Source organism: Indicator indicator, chromosome 19 (assembly GCF_027791375.1).
Source record: "Indicator indicator isolate 239-I01 chromosome 19, UM_Iind_1.1, whole genome shotgun sequence".
In the NCBI taxonomy this organism is placed as follows: Eukaryota; Metazoa; Chordata; class Aves; order Piciformes; family Indicatoridae; genus Indicator; species Indicator indicator.
The window spans coordinates 6,219,586-6,239,537 of record NC_072028.1 but is presented as its reverse complement, the minus strand read 5'-3'; the positions used below and the strand labels follow the sequence as shown (position 1 = coordinate 6,239,537).

Below are 19,952 nucleotides of genomic sequence, written 5' to 3'. Positions count from 1 at the left end.
AATCTGGTTAAGGCCAGACTGAACTCCTTTTCCATGTGAAATAATTAGAGTAGACAATTGAAAATGGCTCCATAACTTTTTTAAATTAAATTATTGTTACCTCTAGACCAGCTCTTTACAGTGGAGAATGGTCACCTGTTTCCTTCTGGGTGCTCTGAATTACCAAGTTACTGCAGGCTGCCTGCTCCCAGGCTCCACAGATGCACAAAATGAATCTTCTTTGCTCCCAGAGGAACTGTTTCAATCTGTTCAGGGCTTGAACTCCAGCAGGTGGTTGGTTTTGGAGCTGCCACACCTACAAAACCCAGTATTTATTTGCACACTCCTGTGTGTGAGAACAAAGTAACTGATTTCCTCTCTAAAGCCTGGCCTTCTGCTTCTTGAAAGTGTTGCAAGGCTATTTAATTCTCTCTCTCTCAAGTATGTCTCCTCTTCGTTTGACAGAGGTGGAAAGTAGACGTTTCCTCTTGAGAAGGCAAAGAGCTATTAGACAGCATCTGGCAAAGCACATGAGCTGTAGGCACGTCAGGTGTCCCGTGAGTCTGGGGCTGACCAGCACAAGCAGCAAAGTCTTTTCCTTGGCTGAGGACCAACACTCTTCTGTCATCTTTCATGACACATCCTGCATGGTACCTGTCATAGGCATCATGGAGTGAAAAGGCTGTTGTGTTGCAAATACCATGCTGTGGAACCACACTGGGGGCACGTCCTAACTTCTCAGTGTTTTCTTTCCTATCTGCAGTAGTACTTATTTAGGGTAGCTCTTGAGAAGAATATTGTTTGTAATGAATATGAAGAGTTTTATCTATAATACTGTCATGCCTGCTTGACATCAATGAAGTTTAGGCCCCAAAAGTTTAGATTATAGTTTGCAAAGGTTGATCCAGCTTTGATTATTTCCATTTTTTATACCAAAAGTTTGATTTTTAAGATCCACTGGATCATCTCATCCTCTATTGCTTTTGTTTCCATTTCAGAGACACAGAAAAATCAGACTCATTAAAATTAGACACTCAAAATTAGGGAACTTTGGGGAATTTTAAGTGCTCCTGCATAAGTAGCTAACTTTACATCAATTTCTGTTAAGGGAATAGGGCTGGGGTCTTTCAGTGTAGTTAATTGTAAGCTAATCAGCACCTAATAGTGGTTTGTTTTGAGAAAGCCTTAACCTTTCCTTTTGTTTTTATTATGAAATCTCTGAAAGCCAAATTCATCTCTACTTTCTCTTTCAGACTGTGAAATGAAATGAATAATTTGTAAAACTGTGTTGAGAAGAAGATTGGAAATAATACCTAAAAAGGTTAGAGGCCTTTTCTGTAAACTGGTGACACAGCTGCTTCTTCCATATCATTTTGGTCTCCTTTGCCACCAAATATATCTGAAATAAAATGTGATCTGGAGAGGTGGAACAAAATGTTATGGAGTCAAACCCAGCAATTTCCATATGAGCAAATCAGAGGCAGTAAAGTGAGAAGCTCAAGAAAAAAAATGCAATTGGTATATGCAGTTAATTAGCAATGTACTTGAATTTACCAAGCTTTTTGTTCATCTGCTAGCTGAGCTTCAGAATCAGATTAATGTTATTAATGTTAGTTTCAGAACTTCTTGCATATGTTTGAAGGCCAGTCTAGCAGAGGGTTAGATTGTGTCCACTAAATTAGGTGGCAAACCACGAACATTTATTGGTACAAGTTTGTTCTCCAGCACTATATTGAATTTTTCTTTCAGTGTCTTCTCAACCTCTTCATCTGTAAGAGTTGTGATCTGCAGCAGGTCCATGTCCTCCATGTAGTTGTACTTCATCTCACTGAAGGTCCATCCAACCAAGGCACAAACCCCTTCAAGGGTCTGGAGAGAGCAGATGGACTTCTTCCTAAGTATGTCATCTGGAGACACTTGTAGGTATGTGTTTAGCTCCTGAAAGTCATTTATATGTCGTGGCTCAAGAGTGAATGTATATATTTTTCTGATATTCCCCAAGTCTGGAGTATCTGTGGAAGGGGCACTTTGCTCAGGACTATAATGCTTCCTTTTCACTTTCTCAAAGTACCAGGTGCCGTTGTCTTCCGTGAAGCGGAAGATGCCAGGAATCTGGGGTTGATCCTTCCCAGAAATCAACACCAATGGCTGCCAGGCCTGGTAGGCACCACCAAACCCAGCATCTACTATGTAGGGATTTCCCTTGATCACTACTTTCAGTAGGATGTGATTCATCTCGGCAGTGTACGCCCCCTCTGCTGGATCATAGCTATTTCCTCCAAGAATACAGACGTCATACCCTAACTCTTGCAAGGCCCAAAATAAAAGGTGGTTGCTTTCCAGGCACCAACCACCACGTTTCTTTCTCACAATCTTGTTGTAAGTAGATTCTAACTCCAGGTGGATGGTCTCACCGCAATGCATGCTGAGGTTTTCAAAAGGAATTGCCCGGATGTGATGCTGGAAGATGTCTGTTAGGGTTTGCAAGTCTGCATCCTTAGGGGACTCATTGTAAGAAATTCTTGCAAAATACTCTTCAATGTTCATTTTGCCTGTGTGAGCAGAGAAACAGACAGTTACTGTTGTGCAGCTCTCAAGGGGGTTACTCCTATTTCTGTAGCAGAGGTTAACCAGCCTGCAAATGTAGCCCAGGCCATTTTGTTGAGGATCTGAAAGAAACCTGTGCTCCTGATAGGAGATGAATATGGGCTAGACCTGCCTGTGTCATCTGTATTTCTTAAGACATGAGGATAGGAACAGGTGACAATAGTACTTTATCTCCTTCAGGTGTTGCCTTCAAGCCAGGTAGATGTTCTTTTCTGTGGGAGGACATGGCATGTGGCACAACAGGGTCTCTGGTCCCAGATGAGGCTCCTACATGACAAAAGTTTTATAAACCTGGCAAAAAAACAGGCTTGTAGAAAAGCTGCTCCATCATAAAGGCATAAAGTCACAGCAATTTCTCACTGTTTCTTTTAGTGTAACAGGTAAGCAATTCTTTATTTATCCCACAGGTAATTTAGCTGGAAGGTTTTACATTCACGGCTTTAGCTAACTGGGATTAACATCTCAGTGTGTCACCATTTTAGACAAGCATCCATGTGAAGTAGATTGTTGTTTTCTTAATCACTTTAGTTTCCCTGTGGAGTTCAGACACAGCTTTGACCCTGGCTGTTGAAAGGAAGGAACAGTTAATTTTTCTAACCTCAGAGTCAGAGGAATTGATAATTACTAAGAATACACTGAAGGCATATTTAGTGGCTTTTGGTTTCTTTTACCATCTTTTACAAACCAAGGGCCTTTGTTTCAGCTTAAATTATTGGATGTATCTTGTGTCTTCATGTCTATGATCCCTTTTCCTTTCATTGGCAGAAAGACTGTCATTGGTACAAGCTGTGTGGCCAAGATGGAAAAGGTTCCCTATAATCCACTGACTCATCTGGTATCTTTAGGGATTTCTTTTGCCTTTAATTTAAATTTAATTTGGCTTTTTTCCATGCAAGGATATTTGTTTTCAGGGTCCTTTACAATTTGCTAAGTACTGTATTAATATCTAAATGGTCTGAGGATTTCTTGCTCCTTGAAATTGGTTGCATGTTCCCTAGAATAATATTCCAAAAAAACCTTTGGTGTAGATGAGATGGGAGAGGTCACCTTCCAGTGACTGATCTCAGCTTTAGTCCAGCTGCTCCCCTGGGAGCACCCAGAAGTTTGACCTGATGCCCATGTAGCACTCAAGAGAGTGCTGGAAGCTTTGGAAAATCTCTCCTCAAACACGTAAGTGGAAATACCCCAACCCTGGCAGGTGAGAACAGCAGATGACCTAATCTCTAGACTTTAACCTCAGTTTTGATGCCAGCAGCACAATTCACTTGACTTAATTGTATTGCTCCTGATCTGCACTGGTACCAGAATTCAGTCTGACTGATGCAAAAACATAGGAATATGTAATAAAATACAGGACTATCCCAATAAGGGAATAAGAAATAAACATTTTCACTTCAAAGGCACACAAAGAGGCTACATGGGGAAAACAGTAATGTGTCTTTGATGGTTTTTTTTCTGTTCCTTTTTAAGGACAAGGGCACTCATCTCTGGCAAGATCTCCGTGGAAACACTGATTGTGGACAGCCATTCCCTCCCCAGCTGACAGCACATGTGTACACTGGCAAGCTCGTCCTCTGCTCCTCTGCCTTGTTTTTCTTTCTGTTCCCACTTTTAACCATTTTGCACAGCCAGGCACAAACACAGAAATGTCTTTTCCCTGTGACGGTGTGGAGCTGAACCTATGTAACCAGGAGGGGGCCCAAGCAAGTCCATTACCCTGGTGGATGTGATACGCTTGAAATGTGCTTTCAAGGAAAAAACAGTCAGTCCCTGTTCTGGGCCAGCAACAAAAGACTTAAAGTCCTCCCTATAACCAGTTGTTCTGGACCCTGTAACAGGAGAGGGGAAGAGAGGGTAGTGGCAAAACAGGTTTGACTTGGTTTTGCCTCTTCCAGGACACTCCTCTCCTGGGTCTTGGTGCCCCCTCACTCCAGCAAGAGCAGGGTGTATAACCACCTCCCCTCTTCCAGGCAAGCGATGTGGCTGCAGCAGTGAGCAATCCCTCACCCAGGGGACAATTTGCATTCCAAAACTGGATTACCAAATATCTTAAGCCTCAGTCCAGATCTCAGCCTTGTTTACTTCTGCTCCTGCAGCAGCTGAGCTTTGTTCAGCATTCAAGCAGCTTGGTGGGTAGCAAGGTTCAGACATTAGTTCTGCCTGTCTGCCAGCATCCCCAAGGATCACTGTGTCCTTTCAGAATTAGGCTGAATATTAGAAACAGTTCTTCTCTGCTAAAATTCATGAGATTTTCAGGTACACTGAGACTCAGTGGCTGGGTTTCATACACTCTGACTCAGCAGAAAGAGGTTAGTCTGAGTGTCCAGCATTTGATCTTTGTACTTGGACGACATCCTTGCAGTACCACGCATGCTGTCAGCCCTGGGATTACTGCAATTTCTACTTTGCTAATATGCCTACAATGCAAAGCACGTGGTCTGCAGACCCCCAGGGGTGGGCTTTAGCCAAACAGGCTCGTCCTATAGCTGCAGGATGAAGTCAAAGATCAGACACAGGCACTTACCACTCAGCCAGCAAGCTCAGGCTCTCTGCTCTGCTTTGCTTCAAAGTTCCCAGGGAGTTGTACTGGGAACTGCTGCTCTTAAAGGCCCAGGCTGCCTTTACTGCTTGGCAGGGACAGTGTTACCCTCCAGCAGAACAGGAAAAGAGAAGAGAGTTTCTTCTTTTATAATGCTATATGATGGATTTATTGGTTTGTTTGTATTGAAATATGAATATGTGTCATGCAATTTGTCGTGTTAGGTGCTATATGGGGAAAATGACCCAGTCCCCAAACTGCTTACAATATTGAGGAGAGTTTATCCTCCCACATTACTGTTTGAGAACTAAAGCCCTCCAGGAGTGCAAAGGAAGAACACAGTATGGGTATCACAAGCCTCTTCTGTAAGCCTTTATAACCCTGTCCTCACCCCCACAGGTCACTCAGGGGCTTCAGTCTCTGGGACAACTCGGTGGTTGTACCCCTGCTGAAGTAGCAAAGCAATAGTGCAAATTCTGATACAGATTTTGCATTGTTGACACTCATGTGGCTTGGAATCCTGCAAGAAGCAACTTTAGACAGAGAGAAGTCATCACTGATTTCTTTGTGGGGAATGACAAATGATAAATTAATCACATCTCACTGACCTATTCTTTGTGGCTGACACCAGACTCCCAAAGCAACAAGGTCAGATTTGCCAAGTGGTTTCGTTGTCTAAACCCCCTTGGGTTCAAAGAGAAGCCCTGTCCTTCAGCAGCAAGCATGCTGCTCCTGGAGAGTGCTTCACTGCCAGAGCCTGCTGTTCCTTTAAGGATTTGCCTCCAAAGTTAGTGATAACAAAAAAGCAAACTATTGCAATTTGAGATAAAGAGCCTCTCCCCACCCCGTTTCCCCCCCCCAACACCCCACCCCCAATCCCTTTCCAACAGAGAGTTTAATTTGATTGCTCAGCAATAAAATCTGCTTCTGTGGGTGTGCTGAGCAGGAGGGCCAGAACCGCTGAGCTGTGCCATGAAGTGGGCAGCAGCCAGAGCAGTGGATTGGGCACACACTCAAGGAGATGAGTCAGCTGAACAGAAAGCATTTTGTCCTATTAGTGTTTGCCCTTCACATGCTGAATCTCTGGGGCAAGGGACATGACACCCTGCTGCTTCCCCCTGTGAAACAGCCTAAAGCACAAGAAACACTCAGGCACAGGGAACAGAACTCGCACAGCTCTTTCTAGATGTTTCCAATGTCTGTTCCTGCAAAAGATGGAGCTTCTTGGCTCTGCATAGACATTCTCCTGTCCCACATCTCCGCAAGACCTGTCTGGGCTTTTACATCCATCCCAATGCTATACCCCAGCTGGTGCAAAGCTAAGCCCTATCTGTTTAGCTCCCTTAGCTCTTCCTCAAACATGGAGATCAAAGAAGGATACAGCTTGCAAACAAGTCACATCCTGGGACAATTTCTTCTGCCCATTTGTGTTGCAACCTGCTGCTCCACACTCTAACCAGCCCCTTTTCCTGCTGCAATCAACTACAGGGTCAGTCAACATTTCATTCCCTCTAGGATGGGGGAGCCTCCTGCGCTGTACAGGACCACTGCACGCATGCAGCCAAGCACAATAGATGCAGTTGACTCTGGGAAGAAGGGAATTTGGGGAACTCATCATGTCTCTATGAAATAGTACACTTCGAACTTGCAGAATAGCAGCAGCCAGCTTTTATGAACTATAAAGTGCTAGCTGTAGGAAACTGCACATCTTGCATAACAAATAAAAAAAGTCAATGAGTTCTTGTATTTCTGAAAGCCTTAGCAGCAAAATTTTAGCAGATACAAATAATCAGGACAACTGCAGTGATGAATAAAATTTTTTACTTTGGGAATACACATTGAAATTTGGGGGGTAGGGAGGGGGAGGAAACCCAGCTGAATACTTCTACTTCATGATTCTTGAGGGTTTTTTTTCATTTAATTGTTATTCACTTATATAATTCACTTAATTGTAAATGCCTAGTTGTACTGCTTCCATGATTTGTACATAAAGGAACGTCAAGCATCATCTCAAAGGGTAAAGTGATTACATTGGAGTAATTTCTCATACTAAAATTCTTAGCCTTTAGGTATCTGATTAAGATTCATCATTTCTCCTTTTATCAATATAATTAGTACCACTGCAAACACATCCTCAGCAGAACAGATATGTTTCAGCAGAGTAATTCTGTGCCTGTGTTTGAGTTCAGCCATGAACATTAATGTTCAATAACACTGGGAGAAGTGCAGCACTCTTCTGAGAGGTGTGCTGGGTGAGACCAAACAAAACGCATGAGAGATGCTTCCAGTTCAAAGAAATGCTGCTGTTTGCTTATGTCACTGGGAGAATGGAAGATGTGTAAAGCCTGAAACAAGACAAAATTGTCTACTAATATTTTTCATCATCCATTTTAGGCCATAAATAGCCAGTCTGTAAGTATTCACATGGCACGACAGAGGCTTGGGAGTGCCCAACTGCCACCTGAGAGGGTGCTGGGACTGCAAGAACATAAAGGACAGACTTACAGATTGATGTAGCAAACCTAGCACTGGAGGTCTTTGTTTTTTCAAGCCATTAAATTCCAAAAATAATATGGTATTCATTTAAGAGGTGGGTATGATTTTCCCCAGGTGGCAGAACAAGTAATAAAGAAAGAGACTTGCAGCTCCATCACTCTGCCCTGCTACTCTGGGTGTACTTGGAAAAGCTTTTAAGAGATGAAAGGAGTAGGGAATGAGCAAAGTCTGCTTCCAGCTAAGTATGAACAGAAGGAGAGTGATTTGATTGAGCTAGGAAGAAATTAGTTGTACCCAAACCAAAAAAGAGATGCAGGAGCAGTTGTGAAAATCAATTTCTTTTCCAGATTCATGCTAATACGTTCTGCCTTACACTGGTACAGATGGGAAGAGAAAGCTTAACCTTTAGCTGCTTGTCAGAAATAGGGGGAAGGATTGCATGTAATGCCACTGGATTAAATTATAATTCAGGCTGTGAGTTAAAACAGAGACAACCTGCTTGTGTTAATGGGTACAAATTTCTTGTCTAGCGCTATATTGAATTTCTCTTTCAGTGTTTTCTCCATTTCTTCATCCACAAGGATTCTGATTTCCACCAGATCCATGTTATCCTTAAAATTGTACTTTATCTCGGTGAGTTTCCACCCCACCAGAGCCCGGACACCATCGACAGTCTGCAGGCTGCAGATAGACTTTGTCACAAACAGGGAGTCCGGTGCTGTCTGCAGGTGGGCATTGCTGGGTCTGAACTCCTCGATGTCTCGTGGCTGAAGGGTAAAGAGATAAACCCGACGGCAAACTTCTTTGTCCACGTTATGGGAAGTGGAGACGCTTTGGTCTGGAACCCACTGCTTCCTTTTCACCTTCTCAAGGTACCAGACACCACTCTCCTCCACCAAGCGAAAGATCCCAGGAGTCTGCAGCTGGTCTGTCCCTGAAATCAGCTCCATTGGCTCCCACAGCTGGTAGGCCATGCCAAACCCCCCGTCCACAATGTAGGATTTGTCATCAAGCACCACTTTTAGCAGCAGATGATCCATTTCCTCTGCATACGCATCGTACTCTGGGACATAAACTCTGGCTCCCAGAAGGGTGACGTTGTAGCTGAGGGTTTTCAGGACCCAAGACAAAAGGTGGTTGTTTTCCATGCACCAGCCCCCACGGTTCCTCCTCACTATCTTGTTGTAAGATGCCTCCAGGTCCAACTCAATGCTTTCCCCACAGTGGATGCTGAGGTTTTCGAAAGGGACTGCTCGGATGTGGTGCTGGAATATATCTGTCAAGGTAGCCAGGTCTGGCTTATCATAGGAGCCCCGGTAAGAAATTCTGGCAAAATACTTCTTGATGTCCATGCTGCCTCTGGGAGAGAGTGGTAAAAATAATAAGTTGTGCCAGAAGTCATGAAAGGATCTTCCCCATCCCTTTTAATGGTGTGTTCATCAGTATGGACAGCCTGTTCAGGAGCAGGATTTGACTAATGGCCCTATCAAAGGCAGCTGAGTGTGAGTATTAGCACCAGGGGAAGCCAATGGGACACTGCTGATGAGCACAAATGTTATTTTTAATTGTTTCTTTTACAGCTGTGACAAGAGGCTCCAGCTGTGCTAAGCACATTTCAGTAGAGAGTTCCTGCCCAGCAAAGCTACAAATCTCTGTAGGAAGGAACAAAAACAGTAGCAGCACTGTTTCCCTGCTAGAAATTATAGGAACTGAGGCTCTTCAGATCTGAATTGCTTTATTCATAGTTTGACTCAGCAAAGCAGAAGCAGAAAACAATCCCTCCCACTCTTGCAGAGCACTTCAGAGTCTCTGCAACCAAACCTGAAATACATCTGCCCTGCCGTGGTATTTCCTTCATTATTAAGGCAGCCTGCCAGGAGCTGATCTCACCTGCTCCTGTTCTCCATGCTGGCAGTGGCAGATGTGACCCAGAGAAGGGTTTGTTAGGGCAGAAAAGGTCATGAGAGGTTTTTCAATGCATCTGCTGTGAGCTACCACCCCGTGGCATGGCTTAGCTCCCCAGCTCTGCTAATCACAGCCCTGCACAACCAGCAGAAGGAAACTAAAGTTTGGACCAAAACTACACATTTCAGGAGGTCTTACATTTTCTCACATAATTTTTTTTGGTTGTATTTGCACTTTCAACTCATAGTCTCCCCAGCAGTGGGTGGCTGCCCATGGCTGAGGGACAAGCATGGCAGAAGGGCTCAGCAGGAGGCTGCGTTTCACAAGCGTGGGGGTGGAAAGCAGCTCAAGCTCTCCCAGCCCTTGGCAGCAAAGAAGCAAGGATGGGATTTTGATGTAGCCAAGTACTTTTGTTATTCCTCCCCAGGCACCACTAAATTCTAGACTTCTCTGAGTACAGAGAGATGTTTTCCAGATTATTGGCCCAATGTCCCAAAATGTTCCCAATTTCCTGTATGCAGTTCTTAAAGCAAGCAAAAGCAAATGAATAAAAGCCCAGCTGTGCCAACAAGAGGAACTGTATGGAAATTTTGGAAAGATACTTTCAGTACATAAACAAAGCAATGAAAACAAAAACTTTCCATATGGTGGAATACCATGGCAGAAGCAGAGGGTGCCCCAGTTTGGCCACCCACATTTCCTGCCCTTTAGGACAGAAGCATTCCAAAAAGCTGAAACTATTGCATTATGGCACTGCCACATCTCTGACATCCAACAAGCAGGCCTGAATGCCTAAGCATTGTCAGGTCAAGAGCATAGGATGACTCTTTGGGGGTTTCTCTTTGTTCAGCTTTTGGCTCATTCTCAAGCTTTTCCCCAGAACTCCAGAACTACAGCTCTATTCGCTTTTGAAAATTTAGAGAAGTTTAGTTCCTGCTGTGTGGACTTTAAACCAGCAGCAGCAGCAGCAGCAGCAGCAGCAGCAACAGCAGCAGCGAGCTGGGTTTGCCTTTTTTTTTCTCCCTTTCTTTCACTTTGCCACAGCAGGCAAAACACAGTAGCCTCTACATAAACAGAACGTGTTGGTGTGTGGGTTTGCTGTCTGTCTGTCCATCTCTCGTGGGAGTTTATCAAGCCCTGTCCACTGTGGTATCTAAAATAAGTCAGACGGCATGCATGTCTGATCTGCTTGAGGCTGATAACTGAGTAAATAACCCAGGGTATCTGTTGCACCAAGCGGCTGGGCATTCCCTGCTCTGCCCTTACACCATTTCCTGCTGTGTTTTGTCTTCAGTCAGATTTAACTTCCTGGTTAGGGAGAGCTCAGCTACCAAAACTCAGGGTTTAAAGGAACAGACTTACCTGAAAGATCAGCTCAACCACCAGTGTATCTCCAGGGCTTGGGGCTGCCTTTCAGGCTAAAGCAAGTGGTGTGGCTTCTGTCCTTCACCTAAAGCAGGCAGGGTTTGAGGACTGTTCTCCAGATCCTCTTCAGGAAGTCTTTTCCCTCAACTTGCTTTCACTTGCCTCTGTCAGATTGCAAAGACTAGGGGGGAAAAAAAAAAAAAAAAAAACAAACAGAAGGGTGGAGCATGAGAGCTGTAGTGAGGAAGCAAAAACCAACAGCACTGACTCTACACATGCAAAACCTGGTCGTTGTTACATTTTCACTCCTTTCTGCAGGGACTGTGACAAAAAGGGCTGTCCTTTTGTTGCAGTAGCTAGCTAAATGCACATGGGTAATATATATCAGGTTTTAACCCAGGTATTAGGTTACTGTTTGTTTAGAAACATGAGGAAGAAATCTTGTACGCATTCAGTCTGAGAAGACTTTTTATGCTGTTTCTGAAAAGCAGTAAGATTTTGGCACAGTACATTGCAACCAGCACCCCACTTGCCCCAGCTGCCACACAGAAGGATTTCAGCACTGCCTTTGCTCATTTTGCTCTCTATGATTTACATGCATTTTTAAACTACAGTATACTTCGTAGAATGTAAGAAAGCACTGGAGCAGCAGTGTGCCTTTGCCCACAAGTAGCACCTGAGGGTGTTGTGCTAATGCAGATGGCTCTGGAGCTCCATCCTTGTGGCATGTTTTATACTGCTTTGGTATCTACTAATTTTGCTTGCATTTTGCCAAGCCAAGTCTTCTTCATGCTCTCATCTGTACAGCTGGGTTCTTTGCTGTTAGTTCCCCAAGAGCAGTTCCAGTCCTTCACATTTAGTATCAACGGTGAGTTTCCTTCAAACACTGATTTATTGGAATAATTAGCAGAGTTAATAAATTAGACCAAACGGAGATGTCTCTGGTAACCCATTACACAGCTCCACTCCCATAAAGTTTGTATTCCAGGGGGGATCTTGCTGTACATGGAATAATTGCTTCTCTTCCCACAGGCTGAGCCCCTCATTTTGACAAAGAGCACCAAGAGCCAAGCAGGCAGGCTTGCAGTCCTGGTGGGAACAGTACCAAAAAACCTCCCATGGACCCATCACTGTGTGATGTATGAGCAGACCAGATTGTGCCTCTTGTCCACAGCCATCTGGGACCAGAGATGGTAGCAGGGGTGGAAACATGCTAAATGTGTGAAGTGGTAGGGGATCTGTCCCTTTGGGGTCTCGTTAAGTCACAACTGTTACCTAACCAAGAAGGATCAAACTCCCCCTCTCTTGGTACTTTGATACTCAGCTTTGCCCAGCTCCTCTCCCTAGAATGCAGCTCTGATATTGAGCATTTTCTTCCCTTGTCTTTCAAATTCTTATCCCAACTCACTGTCCTATGCTGTCATTACTGCATAACTTGTCTTTTTCTTCCCATCTTGCACACTTTGTCCCTCAAGCTATTAAAGCCACAAACTCATTCTCCCCAGGAGTGCCTAAACCCATGAAAGGGCAAAGCACAGTCAGAGCTAAAGGTAAGAAAAAGCTGATCTTGACCCAGGAGCCTGTTTGCATTTCAGCCCCGTGCCAGATAACTGGGGTTCATTTCAGGCTTGGTGGGGCAATAAACTGCAACCATGGCTGCTGGGTAATGCAACCATGACATTCTTAAACCCACCCCCAAAAGCAGTAAAGGGCAAAGTCCAGCTCAGGCTGGCTGGGTTGCAAGGAGCATGACCATAGGCTGAAGGTGCAAACAGACAGGAATGTCATTGGAAAGGATATTGGTGTCCACCTGGGCACTGTAACAGAGTCTCCCAACCTTTGCAGGCTCTGAACATAGCTGAGCTTTTTCCAGAAGATCCTCAATGTAATTGTACTCACTTTTATTTAGTTATAGATTTATATAAATGTCTATCAATATCTGAGGGGTCGGTGTCAAGTGGAGGGGGCCAGGCTCTTTTCAGTGGTTCACAGTGATAAGAGAAGTAACAATGGGTTCAGACTTGAACGTGGAAGATTTCACCTCAACATGAGGAGAAACTTCTTTACCATGAGCGTGACAGAGCACTGGAACAGGCTCCCCAGAGGGGTTGTGGAATCTCCTTCTCTGGAGACTTTCAAAACCCACCTGGATGCATTCCTGTGCAGACTACCCTGAGTGATCCTGCTCTGGCAGGGAGGTTGGACCTGATGATCTCTTGAGGTCCCTTCCAACCTCTGATATACTGTGATGGATTTAAACTGCTTTATTTTTTAAATCATTCTCTCATCCTAATTCTCCTGAGAGGCTGCATCAAACAACCCTCCCTTCCTGCTTTAGCAGAGCATTGTATGCTGCAGTATTTGCCTGGCGAAATAAAAGTGTAGAGTGCCCTGCTTGGGTTAGTAGTTGAGTGCCTGCTCACTGTTAAACAACTTCCTTCTCTAATGACCTCTGTCATAGACTATATAACAAAGCAAGGTATTATATTATATTATATTATATAGTATTATATTATATTGTATTATATTATATTATATTACATTATATTATATTATATTATATTATATTATATTATATTATATTATATTATATTATATTATAATATATTTATATTATATTATACTTATTATATTATATCATATCATATCATATCATATTATATTATATCACATCACATTATAGTATATTGTCTGGATGCTTAATATACAAGCTGTGTGATATTCTACTCAACTGTCTGGGTTTGGTGGGAAGGAGAGAAGAAAGTCTTTTAAAGTAATAAAACAATCAGGATGCTTTAAATGGAATTCATGTAAAATCAGAAATGCTTACATAAGGTCATATTCTCTGATCCTCCTGAGCTCTGAGTCACTGGAAAAGGAAAGCTGCACACTCTGAGCTGAGTGGCTGACTCTAGCCTTTAATTTCCAAAAGGAATTTAATAGATGTAGGCTGCCCTATTAAAAGGCTGGTAAATAATATTCACAGCCTATAAACACATTAATAATAGCAGAACCCCCTAGCACTTTATATTCATTGTCTTCCTCATGTAATTATAGATCTCACATAGCTGTGGTTACTTATCTTTCCAGATTTGTATCCACTGCACCCACTACATGCAGTTTTGGTGGTGTCCACCCACTAACAACGATGGCAGCAACTTTTCCCCATGGGAATACAGAAGAAGTAGCTGTGATGGACATTTCTTGACATTTTTTTTCAGTGAGGAAGAGACAAAATTCTCAGTTTTGGTGTTTGCACTATCTAAGGCATCTTAGTGAGTGTAAAAAATATCGCTTCTGCTTACCTTTATCCACTGCCAGTTTGAGGTTTTTCACATAAACCAATTCCAAGGCTGTTAATGCAGACCAAGGAGACCACGCTGGTCTGTAGGGCCTTCCAGTCCTGAGGGTTTCAGCATAAATCTCATACATGTAAGTGGTTGTAATTCAGTTAAATTCCATTAAAAGGGGAATAATCAGCTTTTCTACATGAATGGCTCTATCTCATTGAGGGTTTGAAGAAAAGATAAAAGGGGAAAAAAAAAAAACAAAAAAAAAACACCAACCTCCCCCCCTGCCCCAAACCTAACATTTTAAGTTACTGCTTTGATGAAAACCATGCCCATACATCTGGCTGTTATTTTCCCTTGAGTTGTGACAGCTGCAGTGGGACACATTGAAGTGAGATCCTCATTGAAGCGTGCTCATAGCACCATGGGGGCACCCTAGAGCCTGCTTCTGCCACCCAGCACGAAGCTGCAGGATGCATATTAAGAAGGAGAAGTTGTATTCCATTTCACAAGCAACAGTCACACCCTGGATGTGCTGTTACTGTCTCCATCTCATGGACCTGGAGGTACCAGCAGTTGTCAAGCTCTGAAAATGTTGAGGGGAAAATGCTGCAGATTAGGAAGCAGAGTCACACTGCTTTCTCTGAAGGCACTACTGGTCTGTGAGGGCTAGCGAGCAGCTGGGGAGGCTCTGAGCCATGGTGAAAGTAGCTTTGCTGGTATCTGGAAATGAGTAGTGGAGAGCACTGAACAGAAGAAGACAAGGAGAGCAAGATAGTGTGTGTGTGCACAAATACTTGTCCTGGACTAGCTGGAGAAAGGACTGAAGGAGAAGCCAGCAGCATGGTTAACAGCCTGGGAACTTTCTGTATCTGCCCACCTTGCCCACAGCCACTGCAGCCAGTAAACTATCAGACAGTTTGGGTAACTCAGGCTTTCATAACAGCTCTTTGGAGAGCTTTGTGCCATCCCCACTAGTTCCTTCATGAGAGAAGTGGTGTCTTACCTGAGCTCACATACTTTTCCTGTTGCCCACCTCATACATCCACAATCCCACAGCCACAGACTCTTCTGGTTTTTACCTCTGAAAGGTCTGGTTGAAGACAAGCTGACCAACAGCTGGCACCAGTTTCCTCCAGGGTCTGGGGTTCGGCTACTGATCCTGGAAGCAAAATAAACCAAATGTCACTGCCTCACTCAAGACACATTTTTCTCAGAGCACAGAGAGGTCAACCTGAATGGGTGGGCAGGGAGGGGTGGGGTCTCCCATCCTGTGTAGGAAAGGGAGCCTTGTCTGTGCTGGGTGTTCCAAGCAATGGACTTCAGTAAGGCACAGCTGCAGTTTGCACTCCTTTCTACTGTTTCTGATTTTCCTTCTCCTCATCTCCCACAAGTACTGCCCAAGATGGCAGCTCCAGGAGAGTAACATGTAAATGACTACAAACAAGAAGCCATGATCTGGGCTCTGGGGGCAGAGCCAGTGGCTCCCTCCTTGGCCCAGAGCACCTCCAGCCACAGCAGCCTTGGGGCTGCCACTGGCCAGGGCACCCTCCTGGCGAGCAGGAGATGGCCACATGATACATCATCATGAATGTCAGAAAATGGTGGGGCTTTTCCTATTTCCTGGAGATTCAAATCACTGCATTATCATGCAGCACCCCTGCTACCTGCAACGCTTGGCAGAGTGGGTCTGTTCCGTTGCAGATCATGGGGCTTCAGCTCCCTCCCAAAACCATGAGGGAGGTAGGGATTGCCTGGTGGCGGCCTCCCAGGGAGCTCACCCATCCAACATGCGCTTGAGATTTTGGGTTTGCAACTGAGCTTTGCAAGAAACGCACAATCAACCCCTGCACTCTCTGCATCTCACTGTTGCCCATACTACCTCAAAAATATCCCAGTGCTTCCCAAATCAGCATGGAATAAGCACTCAGAACACCTCTGGAGACCCAGGGCATTAATCTTTCCCTCTTCATTTCCATGTCCTAGCTAGAAATTGGCTGTATTCCGTTTTCCTGGCTTTTTGTGCAGACAAATGCTCCCATGATTAACCAGTTAATAATTGCCGTCATGTTGCGCTGTCATTGCCGAAGGGAAGTACGACAGTGTAATATGTAATGGGGCATCAGCGCTACTTGCTGGACCCTGAGACACTTTCATTTCACGCTTTCTAATGAGAGCTGTTCATCATGCTGTCAAAAGCCTACTTTGGACATTTTCCAAACGGGAAAATTTGGAAATTTGGAAAAATTCGGGGCCGAAGTTTCGTTACAGAGGTGCAGCCAGGCAAAATGAGCATCCACGGCACAGCCCAAACACACAGCACAGAAGCCTAGGGTCACAGAATTGTTTCAGTTGGAAAGGCCTTTAAGATCATCAAATCCAGTAGTTATCTAACTCCACCAAGTCTGGTGCTAAGCCATGTCCCTCAGCACCCCACACCTCCAGGGATGGTCTATGTGCAAATCATTGCTGAAGACCAGTTTATAGCTCTTTAAGGAAATAGTTGCTGAAGACCAGTTTATAGCTCTTTAATATCACTACATTTTCACCATTATTGGTAGCTGTTTGGTAATTGCAGAGCAACACATTTTCCTGTGTGGGGACAAAGAGGCTTCGTTTGGAAATAAAGATGTTATGCTGATCTAGTCCAGAAGTCCACATAAGACATCCTGTTAAAATTAATTAGCTGATCATCTCCAAAAATGTTGTGCAGTTGCTAAACCAATACACAAAATAGCCTGTGACCTGGGCACACGTAATTCCACCCATTTAGTTATGACCTGCCTACACAAAGTGGATTTGCAAGTCAATGCTATCATTATCAGGCACATAAAAGGCTTGATATTTGAATCTGTTCATCATATGCAAAACAAAAAAAAAAAAAGTTGCTGCAAGATATTGGAAGAAGAAAATATTCCCAGATGATCAACAGGTGCATTGACTAAGGGTGAGTTACATGCATGTATTAATACAAGGGGGCAAAGGAGAGTTCACTCACCCCTCTGAGATTCTTTTGGTGAGCTGGCATTTGGGAGAGCAGAAAGGTACTGATGAAACACTTGCAGTATTTCTGTGGCTGTTGTTTCAGTGAAAAAGCTCTCATGGACTTCAGTGGCAATTTGGATCAGCCCAAATTTGGGCAATCAGGTCCTGCAAAGTGGAAACAATTACACAAATTCTGTCATTCCCATTACTCAGATCTAATTTTATTTCTTTTGGTGGTAGGTGGGAGGGAAACCTTTTGTCTTAATGACAAGTGGGAAACAGTTACAGTGACAGCAAAGGGGGAAAAAAAAAACAACTGCTCCTACAGACCACACGTATTCATTACAGTGCACTAACACAGACCCCAGAAATAATCTGTGTTTGCAATGACATCTCATTCCCTCCACTTCACCGATGAATCAGGATGGCAATTGGAAAAAGAAAGGAGAGAGGCTCAAAATGCACTCCCAGACTTACCTTTACTGGTTGTGTTTGGGTTTTGGTGGGTTTTTTTGGTTTTGTCAAGAAGAGGCTGGAAGTTGTAGGAAGATTCCGAAGCAAGAAGATGGCTGTCTGAGGCTCTTCACCGATTCTTGGCAATTAATAGCCCCACCACAAATATTCTTAGTGTCAGGCATGTCCATGGAGCTGGGTGTTTACAGAGTGAAAGGTTTTTCTCCCAGTGTGAAAGCCAAAGGCGGTAGAGCAAGGGTTACTGTGGCAACCCAGACTCTGGAGCTCTTGGCTTTCCTCCCTGCTATGCACTCGTGGGGGATGTTGGTGTGACTTCTAAGTGACACTGCAGGGACTCATAGACACAAAAAGGACCCTCTGCATATGTTTTTTTCCACCTCCCCATGCACCCACAACTGCTATACATTGCACAAAGCAATGTGCACTGCATATAGGTCTATGGAAAAGAGAGAAGGTACTGATACCTGGAGCAGTGGGGGAACAAGTGGAGCTGGGTGAAATCACACATGGGTATTGCTGGTTGGCACCCTGCAAGCTGTCCTGCCCAAGGAGGGGTGGAAGGAGCACAGCCCTTGGTGCTTGAGAGAGACAGAACACTGGGAAGCAGATATAGTCAGTGCAAGGAGTTGTATTCTGGAGAGCAGAGAAGGGAAAGAGATTCTCTATTGAGAAGGTAAATTGCCATAGCTGGTGGGATCTAAAAATCACATCCACTTCTGCATTGCTCAGCTGGGAACTGAGTGACTCTCGTAAAATAAAATTTCAAGCTCCTCGATCTAATCATCTTCCAGGAATCAAGCTGTGCCAAGAGGCAGCCCTTCCCCAACACCAGCTCTTTACCTGCTGCGCTGCCCCACACCTCATACCCACAACGCTTAATTTTTCCCCAGCAAGGACTACTTTGATCCTCGGTCATCTCAACCGGTGAATGGCCTCGGCTGTGTGATGACAAACTGGGTTACAGGGACATCAGCCCTGTGCATTTTCATCCTGTAAGGTAAAAGGCAATTCCCATGATACTTTCTCTTTCTTGCTGCACCCTTGCAAGTTGATGCTACATCCAGGTCAGTGTTTCCTCTCAGGCAGATGCTGAGGATGCCATCATGATGTAAGAACTGTCATCAGCCTTTCCAAACCTTTATTTAATAGGAGCTGTGGTATGAAATTCTGGTGAAATAGTCCTTGAAAAGGAACCACCTGCGTCTCAAGTGTCTGGAGGCACATCTCTGCTGCTCCCCTGTTTAAAATAAATAGATCTATCATGGAGAAAAGCCTACGGTTCAGCCACACACCACGAAGCCCCACTGAGACCAAACCCAACGCTGAATTAGTCGCTTCACACTGATGTTATTTTTAATTGCTTTCTCGGCAGTTGTGCTCAGAGCTCGATTGGTGCTGGGCACTGCACTTCCTATCGCAGTGCAGCTCCAGCCCAGTGCTGCTCACAATCCCCCCAGGCCAGAGCACACCGAGACAAATGTAATGTTGGCAAATACAGTGGTGTCACCGGGGCTGGAGACCAGGACCCTGTCCTGGGCAAGCAATGCAGGAAGTCCCTTCAGCTCTGGTTAGCTTTCTGCTAAAGTACCAGAGCTGTGCAAGCCCTTCGGGAAATTTCCTAGATGTAACAGCCAGCCAGGCAAGAAAAGCAGCTGCAACACCTTTTTTCTTCTAGCTTCCAGTTTTGATTTTTTTTTAGATTGGATGTTAGGAAAAATTTCTCAACCGAGATAGTAGCCAGGTATTGGAACAAGCAGCCCAGGGAGGTGGTGGAGTCATCTTCCCTGGAGGTATACAAAAACTATGGCACTTTGGGATGTGGTTTAATGGTCATGGTGGTGTTAGGTCAGTGTTTGAGTTTGATGATCTTAAAGGTCTTTTCCAGCTGAAATGCTACTATGATTCTTTCATGAGAGGCACCAGGTTCTCCCCAGCCCTGAAGGGAGGGGCAGGAGGAGCCCTGAAGGAGTGAGCAGGTCCCTAAACCCTTCAGTGAGTGAACTTCATTTCCTTCAAGGCCCATGAAAGCACTAAGAAACCTCACCAAAAGCCATTGCAGGTCCTCTCTCAGCTATATTTTGCCAGGTCCTTACCCACTTTGCAATTTTTGCCAGCATAGCTAATAATTTCCCAAATAGTGATGCATTGAAAGCTTTGCTGAAATGCAGCACCTAAATCCCACTACACATTTCTTCCTTCTAGAAAATCACTTACCTAATCACAGACACCAAATAGTTAAATTGGGCTACCATTTTTAATAAACTCCTGTTCTATTGTTATTGCTCACAACAGTCAGAAGCATACAGAGCATC

The 19,952-nt window shown here is 44.3% G+C and overlaps 2 protein-coding genes across 2 annotated transcripts; both read right to left on the bottom strand.

Annotated features, from left to right (window-relative positions):
* Positions 1 to 1,638: 1,638 nt before the first annotated feature.
* Positions 1,639 to 5,274, bottom strand: LOC128973471 (arylamine N-acetyltransferase, liver isozyme-like). Its single transcript, XM_054389797.1, has 3 exons — positions 5,127 to 5,274; positions 2,818 to 2,832; positions 1,639 to 2,533 (listed from the first exon to the last, which is right to left on the bottom strand). Exon 3 carries the CDS (start codon positions 2,524 to 2,526, stop codon positions 1,639 to 1,641), a length of 888 nt encoding a protein of 295 aa, XP_054245772.1. The 5' UTR covers positions 2,527 to 2,533; positions 2,818 to 2,832; positions 5,127 to 5,274.
* A 2,826-nt stretch (positions 5,275 to 8,100) lies between these two features.
* Positions 8,101 to 9,040, bottom strand: LOC128973475 (arylamine N-acetyltransferase, pineal gland isozyme NAT-3-like). Its single transcript, XM_054389800.1, is given in 2 exon segments — positions 8,101 to 8,983; positions 8,985 to 9,040. Coding segments are annotated over 2 exon segments (939 nt in total).
* Positions 9,041 to 19,952: the final 10,912 nt, after the last annotated feature.